General features: G+C 39.1%; 1 protein-coding gene across 6 annotated transcripts in view; it reads left to right on the top strand.

Annotated features, from left to right (window-relative positions):
- GPLD1 (glycosylphosphatidylinositol specific phospholipase D1) overlaps positions 1 to 21,998 on the top strand; it is a 61,202-nt gene that overhangs the window by 18,430 nt on the left and 20,774 nt on the right. For all 6 annotated transcript variants that reach the window (XR_007408321.1, XR_004812306.2, XR_004812307.2 and 3 more), the window contains 8 exons: positions 745 to 842; positions 1,393 to 1,503; positions 2,619 to 2,667; positions 3,672 to 3,726; positions 17,511 to 17,618; positions 17,845 to 17,872; positions 17,961 to 18,100; positions 20,927 to 20,992. Coding sequence is in view for 3 of the 6 variants with exons in the window: in XM_025443117.3 (XP_025298902.3) it covers positions 745 to 842; positions 1,393 to 1,503; positions 2,619 to 2,667; positions 3,672 to 3,726; positions 17,511 to 17,618; positions 17,845 to 17,872; positions 17,961 to 18,100; positions 20,927 to 20,992 (655 nt within the window). In the remaining 3 variants the exon portion in view is untranslated. The remainder of the gene's footprint in view (positions 1 to 744; positions 843 to 1,392; positions 1,504 to 2,618; positions 2,668 to 3,671; positions 3,727 to 17,510; positions 17,619 to 17,844; positions 17,873 to 17,960; positions 18,101 to 20,926; positions 20,993 to 21,998) is intronic.

Genomic DNA, 21,998 nt, shown 5'->3' with positions numbered 1-21,998 from the left:
ACAATGTCTTTGAAAGTCATTTGCAGAAAAACCAATGATTTAAAACTGGTTAGAATGTTTTTAACGACAGCAAAACGATTTGAACTGAGGGATCTGAACTCTGGAGTTTTGGTTTCAGTTGCCTCTTGTGGCATTTGACACCCCAGGACAAATGTGTGGCATTGGGAGGCTTAGAATAGATGCCAGGTCCTGTCCTTCCTACCCCTGCTGTGGAAATAAAGAGCTAGATGGGCACCCATTGACCCTCTCAGCTGACGCTTAGGGTCTGTGCCATTTTAAAACAACTGTTGTAAATTAAAATGCTTGATAGCCTTTGGAGTATCTGCTTTTGTCTTTTGTGCTGTTAGGAAGGTGGACTGTGATGCACCAAGATGACACACATCCCCACACCTGTACCTCCACCCACCACCACCCCCTGCACCCCCTCACTCCACATCCCCCCAAACCTCCGTCACACCCACACCCCTACCCCTTTTATCCTTCCCTTTAGCACAGAAATTGAAAATACTTCAGCCTCCAGAGCAGCCCATGATTCCAGATGCTCTGAGCCAGTTCCAGCTCCTTTCTCTCTCTCTCTCCCAGCTGGCTCTTCTGTTCTAGAGGATTCCTCTGAACATCAATAGAAGAAATGAAGAGGCTCAAAGGGAAGGGGGAGGACTGTGGGAGGTAGCCATGGGGGCAGATCTGATTGGGAATCTCCAGCTTTTTAAGAAAGACACCTGAGACCTGCTTTTGTTTCACCAGGGCAATTCCACGACGTGTCTGAGAGCACTCACTGGACCCCCTTTCTGAATGCAAGTGTTCATTACATCCGAGAGAACTATCCCTTTCCCTGGGAGAAGGTAGGCACAGCCCTCCAGCAAGTTCCTTGCTTGCATCTGCATTTATTCCATGTGTACCCCATCCCCACCCCAGGCTCTGGGAGGGCTGCTCACCCTTGTACCTTCAGTGCCAAACACTTGCATACACTACTTAGAAAAATGTGATATGTCACTTGGTTATTTTGCTCCAAGAGTAATTAATCCGAAAGCTCTTCCAAGGCACTGCAAAACTTTTCAAAAAGTCCTTTAGTGATTTTTGTAACTAGAAAATATAACAACCCTGCCTCTGATTTTTGTTGTTAAGTCTCAGTAATGGAAATCTTACTTATTAAAAATTGTAATAGGATCTTTTATAAAATAATCCAAGCACTACTGTCCCCACTGCCCTGTTCCCATGCACCTGTCCCCACTGCCCTGTTCCCATGCACCTGTCCCCACTGCCCTGTTCCCATGCACCTGTCACCACTGCCCTGTTCCCATGCACCTGTCACCACTGCCCTGTTCCCATGCACCTGTCCCCACTGCCCTGTTCCCATGCACCTGTCCCCCCTCTAATTTGCTTATTTGGCAGGACACAGAGAAATTGGTAGCTTTCTTGTTTGGAATCACCTCTCACATGGTGGCCGATGTCAGCTGGCACAGCTTGGGGATCGAACAAGGATTCCTTAGGACAATGGGAGCCGTGAGTACATGTCTTCAGGTTGATGACTCTATGGGGGTGACACTGCCCTTACCCAAGATTAAAAACCGGCCCTTTTAGAGGAAAGGAAAACTTGAGGTTTTCCAGAGGTCATGTAGAACCAAGATGTCTTGCCCAAAGCAGTATTAGATTTCCATCTGTTGCTATTTATTCCTTTTACTCTTCATGCTGCCCATAAGTTCATCAATTCATCGTGTGGCAGAACAAGTGATGTGCACTGCAAACAGTGATAAATGTGATGTTCTGTTTAGTCACAAACAATATTTGGGAAACGTCGTGTTTTCTTCGAGCCCTGTCTATTAATGAGCATACATAGAGCCTCCACTTAGTTCTATTTGAAAGTAATGGTTCCACATGTGTTTGTTCTTTTTACATTGTCTTTTAACATTTAAAAACCTTTTTCCTCCTGAGTGTAGCTGGCACACTGTTGCATCAGCTTCAGGGGTACGACAGTGATCGGACACCTCTGTACGTGATGCTGTGCTCACAAGCGTAGGTGCCATCTGGCCCCGTGAGGCACTACTGCATCCCGTTGACTATTCCTGTGCTGGCTCTCACCTGTGACTTCATTCCAATACCTCCCACTCCTCTCCACCCACTTTGGCCACATCTCCACCACATCTCCCCATGCTGTTTTTTTTGTTTTGTTTTGTTTTGTTTTTAATTTTCTACATGAGAATCTGTATCCCCAAACTGAAAATGGCGATCTTATTTCTGGTTCTGGTCACCAGTTGCTATTAATAAGGCCATTCTGTGAGAACCATACACTTGGACGCAGTAGAGATTGTGTGTATATCCTCTGAAGTGCAAATGTTTGCAATAGCCTCATTTGTTACCAGATATCAGTATACAGCTCAACTGCCACTATGATTTTTTTCTAACAAATAAAATAATAAAAATAAACGTTTTTTTCTTTTTTCTTTTTTTTTTTTTTTTTTTTTTTTGGAAATTGAGTCCACCTATTCCATACCCTTAGCATTTCATTGGGTTAGGCATTCATATCCTCACTACTGCCCTGGCTGTGGGGTAGGGATTTGGGCTACAATTTGTGACACACACATGCTTGCACACATCATATGATTCTCTTTCTTTCTCAGGTTGATTTTCATGACTCCTATTCTGAGGCGCATTCGGCTGGTGACTTCGGTACTGTTTATTTACGTTTGCCAAAGTTTCTTTTGTGATAGTTATATCTCACTTGTTATGCAGTCACTACTGTACCATAAATCTGTTTTTTTCCCCATATTTTTACTAACCTTCTTTCTCCTTAACTGGGACCATTTCATGATGAATTAGGACTGGACTATGTAGTTCTCTTGAGTAAAAATGTCATTTTCATATTCCATGAAACAGGTGTTAAGTCACTTTGTGAAATATCTAATAACCAGGCAGGTATCTAGATAACAAGAGTGCTGATGCTTCTGGGAGCATCAGCTGGCAAGGATGTGTGTAGTTCATGGTAGGCTTGCTACACTATCTCTTTCTCATTCTTGTGTGTGTATATAAGCTTCAATTTATACTAAAAAATAAATATTTAAGGTAAAATATGTTATTTTTATCATATCTTCCCAGTACATATACTAACTAGCTTTCTATTTTAATACTTCAGTTGATCTATAGTATGGACATATCTCATTTGACATAGACATGTATTTCTGAAAAGTTGTATATGTGTATTTCTTTATAAAAAATTACATTTCATCATTGGCTTGTGTCATAATTTTGAAAAGCTTTACCTTCATATCAGCTTAAAATTCATTACCTAAAAAAGAAATTAATTACCTAATGTCACCTAGTACTTCAGCTTTAAATTGGTACACTCCATCTTTTTCCTTAGTGAATTACCTTTAAATAGCCAAAGTACGGGGTGAATGGTGTTTTTCTAAAAAATAACTTTTATGGTTCATCTTTTTCCTTAAAATGAAAAACTTGTTTATATGGGTGTTTCTTTCTTAATTCATGTCTTACTGGCTAAGATAAAGATGATCACTATTTCTTAAAGATATGATTCATCTTGTGTTAAAACAATGAACACAAATATGTGACAATGTAAGGGACTCACCACCTGGATTGTGCAAATCTGTGTTGAAAGAAGTATGCCATGTGTTGTCGCTAACTGACCAAATGTAAATATTTTTCTTATACCTCAGGTGGAGATGTGTTGAGCCAGTTTGAGTTTAATTTTAATTACCTTGCACGGCGCTGGTAAGAGCAATGTACACTTACATATGTGTTCCCTAAATGGTATTTAGAAGTTTGACCCTTTTCAATCCCCTTAGAAAATATAGCCTACAATGTAATTAGGATTATTCTGCATATGTAAAATTTGTAAAGTAAACTGGCAGATTAGAATAGTTTAAGTGGATGATTTGAATTTGTAACTTATACCTTATAAAAATGGGTATTTATAAAAAAATAAGATTGTGTACACCTGTGTAGCTACCACTTGGTTCAAAATCAGGCCTTACTGGTATCTTATGAGCTCCTTGCTTTCTCTGCTCGCCTTCTCTCCCACCAGGGTAACCACTACGATGGAGTCCCTGTTAACCATTTTGTTGCTTTTCTTTATAGTTGAATTCCTATGGATGTGTCCATATACAAAATAGTACATGGTTTTAATCTACAGATGAATAGAATTGCATAGCGAGTATTTTCAAATTTTGCTTACATTCCTGTTTCCAAGATACAATCACATTTATGTATTTGACTGTAGTTCATTTTCACTACTCTGTGGTCCTCCATTGTATAGATACACCAAATGAAATGCTCCATTCCAATGTGGATGGATATGTAAGTAATATGGAGTGTTTTTGCTTTATACGTAGTGTTGCTATGAACATTTTTGTACATACATTTGTGCACCAGAGGGGCATCTCTCTGGTAATCACCACTAGACATGGAATTAGTGGGTCATAGGATGTATGTACGTTTAACTTAAGTAAGCCCAAACTTTCAGAATCGTCTTCCCAATTGATACTCTCCTCAGGTTCATAGGGTAGTTCTACTTCTTCTGCATTGTCTAATACTTGGCATTGTCTGACCTAAAAATAGCCTGTTTGGTGTGTAATAAAATCTCATTAAAGTTTTAATTTGTATTTCTGAGATGACTAATGAGGTTGAATGTTCTTTCATATTTTATCAATCATTTGTGTTCAATATTAAGTGAAAATCTTGTTTAGTTTTCAGCCTCTTTTTCTGTTGGTTTGTTTGTCCTTTTTACTCAATTGTGAATGTTTCTTATATATTAGGGCTTCTAATTTTTGGCTGGTTTGTCATTTATTTGTTACAAATATCTTTTCACGGTTTGTGGCATGTCTTTTTACTTATGTATATCTTAATAAACAGCACTTAATTTTAATGTAGTTGAATATATCCATCTTTTCCTTTGTAATTTGTACTTTTGATGTCTTAAGAAATCCTTTGCTACCTTGAGGTCATGAGATTGATCATTCTCCTATTTAGCCTTCTGAGCTTTTATGGTTTTATTTTTTAAAACTTTGTCCTTCGTTTACCTGGAGTTAATTTTTTGTATATTCTGAGGTAGAATCTGATTGTTTTTCTGTAGATGTAAAAGATTATCCCCAAGTCAGGACACTTACCGGTAGTCTCCCCTTTCCTTACTGGTCTATAAGGCCCTCTCTGTCATACAATTTCACATGTATTTGGGTCCATTTTTGGGCTTTCTATTTTGCCCTATTGATCTAATTGTCTGTGAGCAATACTGATTTTTTTTTTTTTTAATTACAGTGGCTTTAGGATAAATCTCTTTGGGCTGGTCTCTCAGCCTTTCCTTTGTCTTCAGACATACTTTGCCAATTCTTTTGCCTTGGCTCTTTCAAATAAAGTGAGAGGAGCAAGTTGCCATGTTCCAAGAAAAATCTTGTTGGAATTTTTATTAGAATTTTATTGAATCTAGAGATCCATTGGAAGAGCATTAACAACTTGGAAATACTGAGTCTTCACATCCTATACATTTTATTTAAAGTGCTATACATTTTATGTAAGCCCTTTTTAATGACTTTTATTAAAGTTTTATAAGTTTTCTCCCAAGGTCTTATGTGGTTTTATTTGATATCCTTGCAGAGACTTTTTATTTCCTACCATAAATGGTAACTTTTGGTACTAGTTTTATTTTCTAATTGTTGTTGCTGTATAGAAATGCAAGCAACTATCTAATTTTGATTTTTGTATCTAGCAACATTTCTAAGCTCCCTTATTTATTCTAATCTATCTGGAGATTTTTTTTTTTTGAATTCCCTATAGACTCACAATGCATCATCTACAAATTGTGACCATTTTGCTTTTCCTTTTTCAATCTTTATAACTTTCTTTTTTCTGCTGTACCACATTGGATAATATTTTCAGTACAAAAGAAGTGGTGATACTGTGATCTTACAGAGAATGCTTTCAAAATTTTATCAAATAGAATGTTTGCTATGGGTTTTGTGAATATCAACTTAGGCAGTTTCCTTCTATTTTAGATTGATGTTAGTTGTTATTATAAATTAACTTCATATGTGTTGAACTTAGCCTGCATCTGTTGAAATAGTTATCTCTTTCTTACCTGTTAATATAACAATTATACTGATCTATTTGCTAATATTTAATCAAGTTGAATTCGTGGGACAAAACCAACTTTGCGATAGTATATTTTCTTTTTAATATCTGTTGCATCTATTGCTGCCTGAGGTTTTTGCATTTTTATTTATGGGTGAGTTTGTACTATAATTGTCCTTTATTCTGTCTTTGTTTGGTTTTAGTATCAAGGTTATGCTAGCTTCATGACATCAGGTGGAAAGTGTTCCTTTTCTTTTCTCTGAAGTCTACGTAAAATCAGAACTTGAATGTTTGGTAGAATTTGTAAAGCTCTCTAGGCCTAGTGTTATCTTTGTGGGGACTGCTTAAAAACTTCTGTCATGGTTATAGGACTACATAGTTTTTCAATTTCTTCTTAAGGAGTTTTATTTTCTAGGGTTTTTCCTTTTCATCTGAGTGTTTAAACATCATGGCATGAGATTGTTCATAATTTTTTCTAATTATGTCTCTTATTTGTGCTTGTGTTACCTTGTTATCCATAATATTCTTTATCCTGACTTTTCATATAATTTTCAACTGTTAATCTAATCTAATATTTTTCAGTTTCATTATTTTAAAAACAAACTTTTGGGTTTACTGGTCCTATTATGTGTCCATTTTCTCTTTCATTACTTTTTACTCATATATTTATTTTCTTTGAGTTCCTATGAAATTTGTGGAGTCTTTTTAAAAGTGTTTTAATTTGTGGTGCCTGGTTCAATCAGTTGAACATCTGCCTTCAGCTCAGGTGATGATCCCAGGGTTTGGGATCAAGCCCTGTGTTGGGCTCCCTGCTCTGTGGGGAACCTGCTTCTCCCTCTCCCTCTGCCTGCCACTCCTGTGGCTTGTATGAATGCACTCTCTCTCTCTTTCAATCTCTCTATCAAATAAAAAGAATCTTTAAAAAATGTTAATGCTTTAAAAAATTAAGTGTTTTAATTTAATTTCAGTATAGTTAACATGCACTGTTATATTACTTTCAGGTGTATAACATAGTGGTCCAACAGTTCTATACATTACTCGGTGCTCATCATGATAGGTGTACTCTTAATGCCCATCACCAAACCCCCCATCCCTCCACCCCCTCCCCTCTGGTGACCATCAGTTTGTTCTCTATAGTGAAGAGTCTATTTCTTGGTTTGTGTCTTTCTCTCTTTTTTCCCCTTTGCTCATTTGTTTAATTTATTAAATTCCACATATGAGTGAGGTCATATGGTTTTTGTCTTTCTCTGACTATTTAACCTAGCATTATACTCTCTAGCTCCATCCATGTTGTTGCAAATGGCAAGATTTCATTCTTTTTTTATGGCTGAGTAATATTCCATTGTATACATACATCACATTTTCTTTCTTTTTTTTTTTAATTTTTATTTATTTATGATAGTCAGAGAGAGAGAGAGAGAGAGAGAGAGAGGCAGAGACACACAGGCAGAGGGAGAAGCAGGCTCCATGCACTGGGAGCCCGACGTGGGATTCGATCCTGGGTTTCCAGGATCGCGCCCTGGGCCAAAGGCAGGCGCCAAACCACTGCGCCACCCAGGGATCCCTATCCATTCATCTATTGGTGGACACTTGCACTGCTTCCATAACTTGACTTTTTTTTTTTTAAAAGATTTTATTTATTTGTTTATTCATGGGAGACACAGAGAGAGAGAGAGAGAGAGGCAGAGGCATAGGCAGAGGGAGAAGCAGGCTCCATGCAGGGAGCCTGACGATAACTTGGCTTTTCTAAATAATGCTGCTGTCTATGCAGGGGTGCATGTATCTCTTTCAATTAGTGTTTTTGTGTTTTGGTGGTAAACACCCAGTAGTGCAATTGCTGGGTAATACGGCAGTTCTGTTTTTAACTTTTTAGGAACCTCCATACTGTTTTCCTGAGAGGCTGCACCAGTTTGCATTCCCACCAACAGTTAGGGTTCCGCTTTCTCCACATCCTCACCAACATCCTTTGTTTCCTGAGTTGTTAATTTTAGCCATTCTGAGAGGTGTGAGGTGATAGTTTTGATTTGCATATCCCTGATGATGATGATGAACATCTTTTCATGTGTCTGTTGGCCATCTGTGTGTCTTCTCTGGAGAAATGTCCATGTTCTTTGCCCATTTTTAATTGGATTATTTAGTTTTTTGATGTTGACCTATATCAATTCTTTATATATTTTGGATATTAACCCTTTATCATATATGTCATTTGCAAATATCTTCTCCCATTTGATAGAATATCTTTAAGCTTTGCTGATTGTTTCTTTCACTGTGCAGACCTTTTTATTTTGATGAATTCCCAATAGTTTATTTTTGCTTTTATGTCCCTTGCCTTAGAAAACATGCTTAGAAAAATTTTGCTATGGCTGTTATCAGAGAAATTACTGCCTGTGCTCCCTTCTAGGACTTTTATGGTTTCAGATCTCACATTTAAGTCTTTAATCCATTTTGAGTTTATTCTTCTGTATGGCATAAGAAAGTTGTCCAGTTTCATTCTTTTGCATGTTGCTGTCCAGTTTTCCTGACACCATTTGTTGAAGAGACTTTTCCCATTGGATATTCTTTCCTGTTTTGTTGAAGATTAATTGAACATATAGCTGTGGGTTCATTTCTGGGTTTTCTGTTCTGTTCCATTGATCAATGTGTCTATTTTTGTGCCAGTATCATACTATTTTGACTGCTGCAGGTTTGAAATCTAACCTGAAGTCCAGAATTGTGATGCCTCTAGTTTGCTTTTCTTTGTTTCAAGACTGCTTTGGCTATTTGGGATCATTTGTGGTTGCACACAAATTTTAACATTGTTTATTCTAGCTCTGTGAAAGATGCTATTGGTATTTTTATAGGGATTGCATTTTTTTTTTTTTAAGTGGGCTCCACAGTGAGCCCAACATAGGTCTTGAAATCACCACCCTGAGATCAAGACCTGAACTGAAGGATGCCTGGGTGGCTCAGATGGTTAAGTGTCTGCCTTCAGCTCAGGTCATGATCCTGGGGTCCTGAGATTGGGTCCTGCATGGGCTTCTTGCTCAGCGGGGAGCCTGCTTCTCCCTTTGCCTGCCATACCCCCTGCTTGTATTCTCTCTCTCTCTCTGACAAATAAATAAATAAAATCTTAAAAAAAAAAAAAAAAAAAAAAGGCCTGGGATGCCTGGGTGGCTCAGCAGTTGAGTATCTGCCTTTGGCTCAGGGCATTGATTCCAGGGTCCCGGGATCGAGTCCTACATCGTGCTTCCTGCATGAAGCCTGCTGCTCCCTCTGCCTATGGCTCTGGCTCTCTCTCTCTCTGTGTCTCTCATGAATAAAATAAAATAAAATAAAATAAAATAAAATAAAATAAAATAAAATAAAATAAATAAAATAATAAAATAAAATAAAATAAAATAAAATAATAAAATAAAATAAAATAAAATAAAATAAAATAAAATAAAATAAATAAAAAAATAAATACCTGAGCTGAGATCAAAAGCCAATCACTTAACCAACTGAGCCACCCAGGCGCCCTGGTAAGGAATGCATTAAATGTGTAGATTACCCTGAATAGTATAGACATGTTAGCAAATATTCTTCCAATCCATGAGCATGGAATGTCTTCCCACTTCTTTGTATCATAGTCAGTTTCTTTCATCAGTATTTTATAGTTTTCAGAGTAGCAGTTTTTCACTTCTTTGGTTAAGTATATTCCCAGATATTTTATCGTTTTTAGTGTAATTGTAAATGGGATTGTTTTCTTAGTTTCTCTCTCTGCTACTTCTTTATTAGTATATGGAAATACAACAGAATTTTGTACATCAGCTTTTGTATATTGTGATCCAACTGAATTCATTTATCAGTTCTAGCAGTTCTTTGGTGGAGTCTTTAGGTTTTTAATATATAGTATCATGTCATCTGCAAATAATGAAAGTGTTATTTCTTCTAATCTGGATACCTTTTATTTCTTTTTGTTTGGTTGCTGTGGGTAGGACTTCCAGTTCTATTTTAAATAACAGATGAGAGTAGACATATTCCTCTTATTCCTGACCTTAGAGGAAAGGCTCTCAGTTTTTTACCAGTAAGTATGATGTTAACTGTGGGTTTTTCATATATGGCGCTTATTATGTTGAGATATGTTCCCTCTAAATCTACTTTGTGGAGAGTTTTTTTTATCACGATTAGATGTTCTACTTTGTTGAATGCTTTTTCTGCATCTATTAAAATGACCATATGATTTTTCTTTCTCTTATTGGTGTGATGTATCATGTTGACTGATTTGCAAATATTGAACCACCCTGTCAACCCAAGAATAAATCTTACTTGATCTTGGTGGATGGTTTTTAAAAATGTATTACTGGATTTGGTTTGCTTTCAGTGAGGAATTTTGCATCTGTTTTCATGAGAGATACTGGTCTATAGTTCCCTTTTTCTTGGTGTCTTTTTTTTTTAAGATTTTATTTATTTATTCATGAGAGAGACAGAGAGAGAGAGGCAGAGACATAGGCAGAGAGAAGCAGGCTCCATGCAGGGAGCCTGATGTGGGACTCAATCCCGGCACTCTGGGATCACGCCCTGGTCTGAAGGCAGAGGTGAGCCACCCAGATGTTCTGTTTTTTGGTGTCTTTACACCTTGGTATCAAGGTAATGCTGGCCTCATAGAATGAATTTGGAAGTTTTCATTCCTCTTTTATTTTTTGCAATAGTTTGAGAAGAATAGGTATTAACTCTTCTTTAAATGGTTGGTAGACTTTGCCCAGGAAGCCATCTGGTCCTGGACTTTTGTTTGAGAGTTTTTTGATTACTGATTCCACTTCATTGCTAGTAATCAGTCTGTTCAAATTTTCTATTTCTTCTTGTTTCTGTTTTGGTAGTTTATATGTTCTAGGAGTTTATCCATTTCTTCTAGGTTGTCCAGTTTGTCAGCATACAGTTCTTTGTGTTTCTGTGGTTTCATTTGTTATTTCTTCTCTATTTTTTTTTTTTTTTTGTTTATTTAAGACCCCCTCCCCAATTTGGGCAAGTAGTTTATCAATTTTAATCTTTCCAAAGAATCCACCCATGGTTTCATTGATCTGTTCTATTGTTTTTTAATTTCTATATCCTTTATTTCTGCTGTAATCTTTATTATTTCCTTCCTTCTACTGGTTTTGAGGATTTGTTTGCTCTTTTTCTAGCTCCTTTAGGTGTAAGGCTAGGTTGTTTATTTGATACTTTTCTTCTTTTTTTTTTAATTTTATTTAGTCATTAATGAGAGAGAGAGAGAGAGAGAGAGAGAGGCAGAGACACAGGCAGAGGGAGAAGCAGGCTCCATTCAGGGAGCCTGACGGTGGGACTCGATCCCAGGTCTCCAGGATCACGCCCTGGGCTGAAGGCAGTGCTAAACTGCTGAGCCAGCTGGGCTGCCTTCTTCTTTATATATATATAATATATATATTAATTCATGAGAGACACAGAGAGAGAGAGGCAGAGACCTAGGCAGAGGGAGAAGCAAGGAGAAACTGATGCGGGACTCGATTCTGGGACTGTGAGATCAAGCCCTGAGCTGAAGGCAGACGCTCAACCACTGAGCCATCCAGGCATCCCAAGAGACTTTTCTTCTTGAAGTAGGTCTGCATTGCTGTATGCTCTCCTCTTAGAACAGCTTTTGCTGCTTCCCAAAGATTTTGTAGTGAGTTTTCGTTTGTTTCTGTGTAATCTGTAATTTATATTTTGATTTCTCAGTTGACCGATTTATTGTTTAGTAGCATGTTATTTAACTCTAGGTATTTGTGTTCCTTCCAGATTTTTTCTTATAATTTCTAGTTTCATAGCATTGTGGTCAGAAAAGATGCATGGTGTGACTTGGATCTTTTTGAGGAGGCTTGTTTTGTGGCCTGATATATGATCTCTACTGGAGAATGTTCGAAGTGCACTTGAAAAGTATGTGTTTGCTTGTTGTAGGATGGACTGCTCTGAATGTATCTGTTAGATCCATTTGGTCCAGTGTGTCATTCAAAGCCATTATTCTTTCTTTTCTTTTTCTTTTCTTTTCTTTTCTTTTCTTTCTTTTCTTTTCTTTTCTTTTCTTTTCTTTTCTTTTCTTTTCTTTTCTTTCTTTCTTTCTTTCTTTCTTTCTTTCTTTCTTTCTTTCTTTCTTTCTTTTCTTTTCTTTTCTTTTCTTTTCTTTTCTTTTCTTTTCTTTCTTTTCTTTCTTTTCTTGATTTTATTTATTTATTCATGAGAAACACAGAGAAAGATGCAGAGACAAGGCAGAGGAAGAAGCAGGCTCCCCATTGGAAGCCTGATGCAAGACCCGATCCTAGGACCCTGGGATCACAACCTGAGCCAAAGGCAGATGCTTTTTTTTTTTTTTTTAAGATTTTATTATTTACTCATGAGAGACACACAGAGGCAGAGACACAGGCAGAGGGAGAAGCAGGCTCCATGCAGGGAGCCTGATGTGGGACTCGATCCCAGGACCCCAGGATCACGACCTGAGCTGAAGGCAGAAGCTCAACCACTAAGCCACCCAGGCGCCCAAGATGCTTAATCTCTGAGCCACCCAAGTGTCCCTAAAGTCAATGTTTTCTTGATTTTCTATTTGGATTATCTGTCCATTGATGTAAGTGGGGTGTTAAAGTCCCCTACCATTATTGTATTATCAATTACTTCCTTTACATTTGTTATTAACTGGTTTAGATGTTAGGGTGTTCCCATGTTAGTTGCATAAATATTTACAAAGATATTTACAATATCTTCTTGTTGAATTGTCACCTTTTTGATTACATAGGGCCTTTCTTTGTCTCTTGTTATACTGTATTATTTTTATTTTTTATAGTGTTTGTTTTAAAGTCTATTTTGTCCAGGATAAGTATGCTACCCTAACTTGCTTTTGCCTTGCATTTGCATGACAAATGTTTCTCCATCTCCTCACTTTTGGTCTGCAGGTATCTTTCTATCTGAGAGGAGTCTCTTGTAAGCAGCATGTAGATGGGTCTTGTTTTTTTGTTTTTTGTTTTTATCCATTTTGTCACCCTATGTCTTTTGATTGGAGCCTTTAGCCCATTTACATTCCAGGTAATTAGTAATAGGTATGTATTTAGTGCCATTTTGTTACTTATTTTGGGGTGCTTTTTATAGTTTTTTTCTGATCCTTCTCTTGCTCTCTTTTCTCATGATTAGTTGGATTTCTATAATATACTTGGATTCCTTTCTCTTTATTTTTTGCAAATGTATTAGTGGTTTTTGACTTGTGGTTACCATTAGGTTTATATATAACATCTTCTGCATATAGCAGTCTGTAGTAAGCCAATGATTGTTTAATTTGAAACCATCTTTACTCCCTCCACTCCCATTTTCAGGATATGGTGTCATAATTTACATCCTTTTATTTTGCAAATCCTTTGACTGATTTTTACAGATATACTTATTTCTACTGCTTTTGTGTTCCCTACTTTTCATACTCTCACTTATGGTCTCTCCTTTCCACTCAAGGATTCCTTTTTTTCTTCAGGGCTGGTTTATTGGTCATGAACCTTTTTAGTTTTTGTTTCCCTGGAAATTCTTTATCTTTCCTTCTATTCTGAATGACAGCCTTGCAGTATAGAATATTCTTGGCTGCAGATTTTACCCATTTAGCACTTTGAATATATCATGCCACTGTCTTCTTGCTTGCAGTTTCTGCTGAAAAATTAGCTGGTAGCCTTATGAAAAATTACATTTTTCTTCTATGTAATTGTCTTTTTTTCTCTTGCTGCTTTTAAATTATTTCTTTATCATGACTTTTTGCCATTTTAATTAATATGTGTCTTGGTTTGGATTACCTTGAGTTTTGGGAGGATATCGCTGTGCCTCCTGCATGTCAATATCTGTTTCCTTTCCCACATTAGGGAAGATATCAGCTATTATTTCTTCAAATAAATTTTCTACTCCCCCCCCCCCTTCTCTCTCTTCTACTGGGATCCCTATAATGTGAATGTCATTATGCTTCATGGAGCCACTGAGTTCTCTAAGTCTATTCTTGTTTTGCATAATTCTTTCTCTCTCACCTGCTCAGCTTGGTTAATTTCCATTACTCTGTCTTCCAGGTCATTAATTTGTTTTTCTGCTTCCTCTAGCTTGCTATTTATTCTATCAAGTGTATTTTTACTTTGGATTATTGTGGTCTTCCTCTCCAATTTTTTTTTTCCCCTCCATGTTCAGGATCTTCTAATGTCTTCTAGTATTTTCTCAAGTCCAGGGAGTACCTTTATGATCATTACTTTAAATTCCCTTCTGGTCATATTATTTATCTCTGTTTTGCTTAGGTCTCTTACTGTGATTTTTGTCCTGTTCTTTCATTTGGGACATATTCTTCTGTCTCCTCTCTGTTTTTCTGTGTTAGGAAGGTCAGCTGCATCTCTTGCTCTTAAAAGTAGTAGGCAGAGGTATGCACTTTTTAAAAAAATTTTTTATTTATTTATTTATTTACTTACTTACTTACTTTGAGGTATGCACTTTTAAGATGATGGTGTGGGTCCTCTTCCATGGGGGACCTGCAGCCCCAAAGACCGGGGCTCACTGGGGCTGCTCCATGACTCATGAAGGCAGTGGTGTGCTGCTTCAAGCTGTGTACCCTAGGCCTCTTCCACAGGGGATGCACAGCTGCTGTGGAGAAACTGAGGCTGCTCTGCACAGTACACACGGGCAGAGGGTACAGTTTTAGCAAGGTGCACAAGTCCTCTCTGGGAGGTTGAGAGACACAGTGTTGGCAAAGTTTGTACTTGTGTTCTGGGGGAGGGGATCTGCAGCACTGGGATTAAGATGGGCCCTGCTGGAGGGGGCAGAGTGTGGTGTATGCAAGTTGGGTAGTAAAGTCTGGTGCTGTGCTGGTTCCCATATTTGTTTATGCTGGTGAGTGGGGAGGGAAATGGTGCCTGCCAGTTCTCTGTTCCTAGAAAAGTTCCTCAGTGAACTCTGAGATTAGTAACTCACTCTCCCTCTTTTATGCCCCCTACTTTTTTTCCTCTACACTTTTTAAACTACTGCTTCTGTGTTCTATCTCTGCAGACTGTTTGTCATGCTATCTCTCTAAGGGCAGAGACTCAGCTTCTTGTCACCCTCTGGGCTCTTCTAAAGCCACGCCCACTGATTTTTTTTTTTTTTTTTTTTTTAAGTTCCAGTCTTTATGTTCCACTGGCTAGCACTCAGAAAATTCAGCTGCTCTCATTTTCAAAACCAAATGTTATGGAGCTATAGCTCACTCTTGAAGGCTCCCCAGTGTGATGATCTGCTGGTGATCTGATGATCACCCCACCCCAAAACCATGGCTTCCTCCCCCTGGTGGCCAGACCTGTGGGGTTTAGCACCCCCACTACATCTCTGCACTTTCTACTCTCCTCGATGTGGACTCTTCACTACATTTAGTTGTGGCGTTTCTTCTCCCAGTCTTTGTTGTTGTTGTTGTTGTTTTAATTAATTAATTAATTTTAGTAATCTCTATCTCCAACATGGGGCTCAAACTCACAACCCTGAGAACAAGAGTTGCTTGCTCTTCCAACTGAGCCAGCCAGGCACCACTCTTCTGCCATTCTTTGGGTTGTTTTCTGGGTTGTTTGCATTGATGTGATGGTTGTTTAGTTATATCTGTGAGATGAGATCAATCTAGGGTCCTCCTACTCTGCCATCTTTGCCAGGAGTCTCCTGTTGAGCCTTGATTTAAGGTCCAGCATATAATCAACTCTTATAAATATCCCATCTGTGTTTGAAAAGAATGTTCTCCAATTTTTTACCTAATGTTACATATATGCTTATTTGTGTAAGCTTATTAAATTTACTGTTACAAGTATAAATAAAATAGCCTTTTTATTTTATATTAGGTCAATCTAATAACTACTGAGAGAAAAACCTTGTTAAAAAATTTCCCTCACCAATGGTGGATATTTTTTCCATTTCTCCTTGAAGTTCTGTCAAATTGGTGTTTATTGTTTTAAAGATATGTTGGCAGGTACCTTCCAGTGTAAAAATCTTGTCTTTCTGGTGAGTTGACCTTTCGTCATGATATACTGACCCTTCTCATCTCTAATGAATGCTTACTGCCTTCAAGTCTACTTTAGCAACTCTTACTGTAGTCATGCTGGCTTACTTGGTTATGTCCCACAGTTCTCTAATTACTCATGGCTGGACATAGAGTTGCATCTCCATTGAGGGTTTGTCTGGATTTCTGAAGGCTGCCTTGAGGCACATTAATCTAAGACCACATTGAATTACATTCAGCCCTTGAAGTTTTCTTGATTACAGATGAATGCAGACAGACCATTTGTGGGACTGGTAGTAATTACCAATTTTAGTGGGAGAGATATTTTGCCCTTCTCTATCTATTGTCAAGATGAAGACCAATTTCTTTCTTGTTCTTTTTAATAGGTTGGGTTTGTTTCTACCTAATACTCATGCATAGGGTATAGCCTTTAGTGGAGTCTCCTCTGAGATGGGCTGCTTTGGCTAGTTCCTACACTTCAGCCCACATCTGCATACAACGCAGCCATCGGAAAAATCTCCAAGTGCTCAGGGCAAAGGCTGGCTTCTGCTCTTACCTCTTAAAGTTTCCAGTTTCAATTTGTGCTGCCTTCGGAAATTTTTCACTTCCTTGCTAGCACTATGATTCATCTAAAAAAATATTTTTGTTATTTTGTCCAGCCTAGAGCTATTTTTATTGGGAGGACCACTCTGATGCTCTTGTAAATTAAAAAGTGGATATCTCCATAGATTCTTTCTTATACATATACTATAATCACATTTTATTTGGTTGTGATTTCTGTCCAGTATAGTCAAAGGCTTCATAAATCCAGATGGAAGATGGTTCAGCATTAATCTCATGTATGCTACTCTTCTTCCAACTGAAATCATGAGTAGCTGTCAACCAAAACTCTGACTTGGAATTCTCTTTGGCATTTTACACTGTGTATTCTAAAACCAGGATTTGGGGATATTTTTAAAAATAATAACTTTTGGGGCACCTGGATGGCTCAGTCGGTTAAGCATCTGATTCTTGATTTTGGCTCAAGTCCTGATCTCAGCCCTGTGTTGGCTCCACACTGGGCATGGGGCCTTCCTAAAACCCTCTCTCTCCCTCTCTTCCTCCCCTCCTTGCTCTCTCTCTCTTTCTCAAAAAATAATAGTAATAACATTTGAGAATAATTCAGTGCTCCAAAAAATAAAAATATATTGCTTCTTGAACTGTGAATTCACAAGACTAAACTTCCTTTTCATACTTTATAGTTAGTTTTCTGTCTTCAAATGTACCTTCATAAATACTGAATTAAGTTTGCTCTGCAACTTTAGGGAAGTCAATTCACTTTTCTGTGCTTTAGTGTCCTCTTATGTCCAGTGGGTACCTGGGCTTGTAGGTAGGATTAAATAAATAGTTCACCGAAAGCCCTGGCATGTAATAATCATGCCTAAATCCTCTTTAATTTCAGAATCTTATTTTATTCCAATGCTTTTCTCAGGTATGTGCCCATTGAAGATCTGCTGGGAATTTACAAGAAACTCTATGGCCGAGAAGTCATCACCAAAAGTGCAATTGTTGACTGTTCATACCTTCAATTCTTGGAAATGTAGGTGTGACCCAGAGGAGAATTTTTAGCTGATTTTCATGTGAATTTCCTTAGCGCACTTTTTAATATTTCAGTTTCCTGAGTTGGAGTTTGGATTTCTGGATTTTTGCTTATTTGAAAGCAGTTGCATGAGAGTAGATAGATGTTGATGGAGCTTCTTCTTTATTTGCTTCACTTCTTTGTACAAATCAAACTCAACAGGCAAAAAATTTTGTTCATGTTGCAGGTATGGTGAGATGTTAGCTATTTCCAAGGTAAGGGTTTTATTCTTCAAAATTTTAAAGGATTATAAAGATACCAGAAAGAGCACCTATTGATAAGTTTTCTTTTTCTGTGCCATAGCTTTATCCCACTTTCTCCAGAAAGTCCCCATTTTTGGTGGAACAATTCCAAGAATATTTCCTGGGGGGACTGGATGACATGGCGTTTTGGTCCACTAACATCTACCGTCTGATGAGCTTCATGTTAGAGAATGGGACCAGGTGAGATACTGCCATCCCTCCTCGACCAGCCACTTCTGCCTCTTCCCTCCCTTCCCTGGTGCTGCTCTCACATTTCCAATTGGCAAATGCAAAGGTCTCAAGAAGTGCTAGTCTGTCCTAACTAAGGAGGAGAAGAATGGAAATGGTCATCTCAGAACCCAGATGCACTCCCATCTGGTGACATGTGCTGCTGTCTCCTGTTTTAGGGACAGAGAGGAGGGGGATCTTGAAGAACTGTGGCTGTGTCTCTTCTTCAGGGAGGACTGGTGCTGTGCACAGGCTCCAGCAGCCTGGCTCAGTGAGCCTCCTCTCCCCCTGCTGCCATCTCAGGTTCAAAGGGTTTCAAAGAGCACTTCACTGACCCAAGTAAAATCAGAAATGGGTGGATTTGTAAATCACAGCCTTCTGGTGGAGTCTGACATTCAGCCCATATAGAATGGTGTCTGGGTTCCAGCTCCTTTTCTGCTCCTGCCCTGCATGTCCAGGATGAGTGTTAGCCAGAGACGTGAACCAGGGCATGTAGACCAGGGTAGACTGCAGTACCCTACTTCCAGCTGCAATAGACCTGTAGGCTCACAGTCTCCCTGCTGTAGGAGAGAGCTAAGGATCCTCTCAGATCCAGCTTACAACCAGTCCACTGTGTGTGCAGCCCTCCCAGGCTGCCAAACCAAGTGGGGTGTGGTGGGGGTCTGGAGAGGGAGCAGTGGAGGGAGTACCCCATGCAGGAAAGGGCAGGGTGTGAAGCTCAAGCAGCAGCCATGCAGTGGGAAAGATGGTTCTAGAGCTGAGTCTGCACCAGGCAGTTGTTCCAGGCTGAGGAGCGTTGGGCAGATGTTCTAAATTGGAGGGGCCTGAATACTTGTAACTTTAGGATATTCTATGCTGGATGATGTTCTTTTGCCCTTAATAGCATTTGCTAGTATTAAAAGAATGTTGACCATAATTATACATTGTGATTTGAAACAAAATTCCCTTGCATGATAAATTTGACATTAGGCTGTAAATATTAAACCTGTTTTAAACAGTTGGTAAACAGTAACATAAATAATCCAATATAAATACTATTTTTTAAAATAATGAAACAAGCCTCCTGTGAACGCTCCAGGCTCTCCTTCTGTGGCTGTGTGTTTTTAGATGCACACAATGATAGAGGATGGGCTTTGGAATTTGCAAGACCTTCCTCTCACTGCTGAGTTATCCCAAGCAAGTAGCTAAACCTCCCTAAGCTTTGTTTTCTCATCTGTGAAATGGGGTGAATAATAATTCTCCCTTTATCATGGGGATGTTGGGAGGAGCATGTGAGGTCACTCTGTAAATGATTTAGCATGTAGGAAGCACTTAATACATGTTGGCTACTAGTATTATATTTTTTATTGGAAGGAAGTTAAGTTTATATTGGTCATGTGAGTGTGAATGACCTGCATTTATTTGTTTTATAAAATCCATGTGTAATGGTCCTTAAGTGGAGAACAGCTGTGGTGTTTGTTTGGTTGTCCAAACAGCTCAGACGGCTAGACTTTATTCTTCCATTAGGAGAACTATTTGAGAAGAAATAGATTTGTCTCTTGATATTCTAACTTGTCAAGGCAGAAAAGTGCATGGATTGATGGCACTTTACACACATAGACAAAGGGAGATTCATCAGAATTTATGGAGCTTTTGGCAGCCCGGGTGGCTCAGCGGTTTAGCGCTGCCTTTGGCCCAGGGTGTGATCCTGGAGACCCAGGATTGAGTCCCACGTCAGGTTCCCTGCAGGAAGCCTGCTTCTCCCTCGCCTGTGTCTCTGCCCCTCTCTCTCTTTCTGTCTCTCATGAATAAATAAATAAAATCTTAAAAAAAAAAAAAAAAAAGAATTCATGGAGCTTTATGGGAAATTTGGAGAAGGCTCCCAGGAAAGAGGATACAAATTCATGAGTGAAGGAAACATGTACACATTTCCATATTATAAGCATTTTTTTAGCTGAGAATTATCTTCCAAAGCACATTTGTTGCTTGAAGCTTTGAGTGTATCTTTTTAAAGAAACAGTGAGAAAATGGTGGTTACATTCCCAGCCAGAGCTCTACGTAATTAAAAAAACTATTGATAACTGTAGTGCTTCTGTTGCAAGGCTGCTGTCTGGATCCTGGTTGTGGCATTTGAGGAATTCCCATCCGAATCCTGGTGGGACCTTGAGGAGGAATCTTTTCCTAAGCTTAAAGCTGGCCCTCAGAAAGATTTTGATAGAAGTTTGCCTTCAGCTTCTCCCCATCTTGTTTTCTGACTCCTGGCCTGTAGGGAAGTCCCCTACTGACCCCATCAGATCTTCCCCCAGAGCAGACTCTTCTAATGTCATACTCTGCACCCCGCACTGAGCGCTTCCTTTCAGAGTCCAAGGAAAATTCACTTCTTCCATTCTCTCGGTGGCCTTGTCTGTTTACAGATCTTTGTTTTTAAAGAAATGAGATTGAGAAAGTAAGACCTATTGGAGCAGAAATGGGCATCATTGGCAGAGAGGGGGTGCAGTTGGGAGTCTTTTTTTTTCCATCTTGAACTCTTGGACAGTTCGTGTTAGTGTGGGGTCGCTCAGCAGGTGGAGTGGGACGGGGGGGCGGGTTGTGAGTCGGGGTGACTGGAGCGTGGGGCTGTGTTACCGTAGTGCTGCCTGCACTCAACTCACCTGCCCTGTCAAGTAGGACCATGTTTTCTTCCGAGTTGTGTCAGGTTCCTTGATGAACACCCTGCACCCCTCTGCAGGAGGCGGTGTGAAGTGCACCACCTATTGTCAGTAACATTCATGCTTGAAAGGGAGGTGGGTACATGCCTGATTCCTTTGACTATTTCCCCAGTGACTGCAACCTGCCCGAGAACCCTCTGTTCATTGCATGTGGCGGCCAAAAAACAAGCACCCAGGGGTAAGTGGATTCCAAAAATATTCATAGAGATGATCTTGGGGTGCCTGGGGTGCCTCAGTCAGTGAAGCTTCTGACTTGTGGTTTTGGCTCAGGTCATGATCTCGAGGTCCTGAGGTCGAGTCTCGTGTTGGGCCCTATACTCAGTGTGGTCTGCCTCTCTCTCCTCCTTCTGCTCCTCCAGCACCCTCCCCATAAATTAATAAAATATTAAAAAAAAAATCTTGCCCAGAGAGATGCTCAGTAGACACTGAAGGCATGGGATGTATAGACGGAGGTTCAAATTCCAGTTCTGCCCTTTACAGCCATGTGATTTTCAATCACTTAATTTTTTTTTTTTTTTTGAGGTATAGCTTCCTCCTTTGACAAAATAGAAAAATCACATGTGCGTATTCCCAAAATCATGGTCTGGGTGGTGTGCAAGAATGGAGGTAAAGTTAAGTTTAATGCAACTAGGTCATATCAGTTAAGTTGTTCAATAAACAATAAAAATGGCAGTTAATAATATTCTTACTTTCCTTATTATCACTCATAACCTTTTCCCAGATTTCACCCTGAGAAAGTCATTTATGGATGAGACAGGGTGAGATTTCCAGGGAGTTGCTGAGGAAGAAGGCCAGTGGTCTTGATTTGTATTCTGAGAGGTGGTATGTATTCCCAACCACATGCACTTAAAAGCTGTGTTAATATTATAAACATTAATAAAGCAATATTTCCTCATCCCTAGCTGCCAGGAGCGGGTTTGGGTGCTAAGGCCTCACTATGCGTGGGACAGAGAGTGTTTCTGTTCTCCTGGGGCGTGCATTTGGCAGGCGCGTGGACCCAGAACCGAACCCATAACTACTCTCAAGTGTTAGGAGGGAAAGGGATGCACCCCAGAGCATCCCAATCCTGTCATATGAGGGCTCTTGGTGAAGAAGTAGTGTTTCAACTGAGATAGTTTGTGTGAGCAAAGGTTAGATACTCAAACAGGGCAGAGCAGTAAAGGGTCCTAAGAGGGAGCGTGGAG

Source organism: Canis lupus, chromosome 35 (genome assembly GCF_003254725.2).
Source record: "Canis lupus dingo isolate Sandy chromosome 35, ASM325472v2, whole genome shotgun sequence".
NCBI classification, from domain to species: domain Eukaryota; kingdom Metazoa; phylum Chordata; class Mammalia; order Carnivora; family Canidae; genus Canis; species Canis lupus.
Note: the sequence above shows the minus strand (reverse complement) of the source record. Positions and strands in the feature narration are given on the sequence as shown.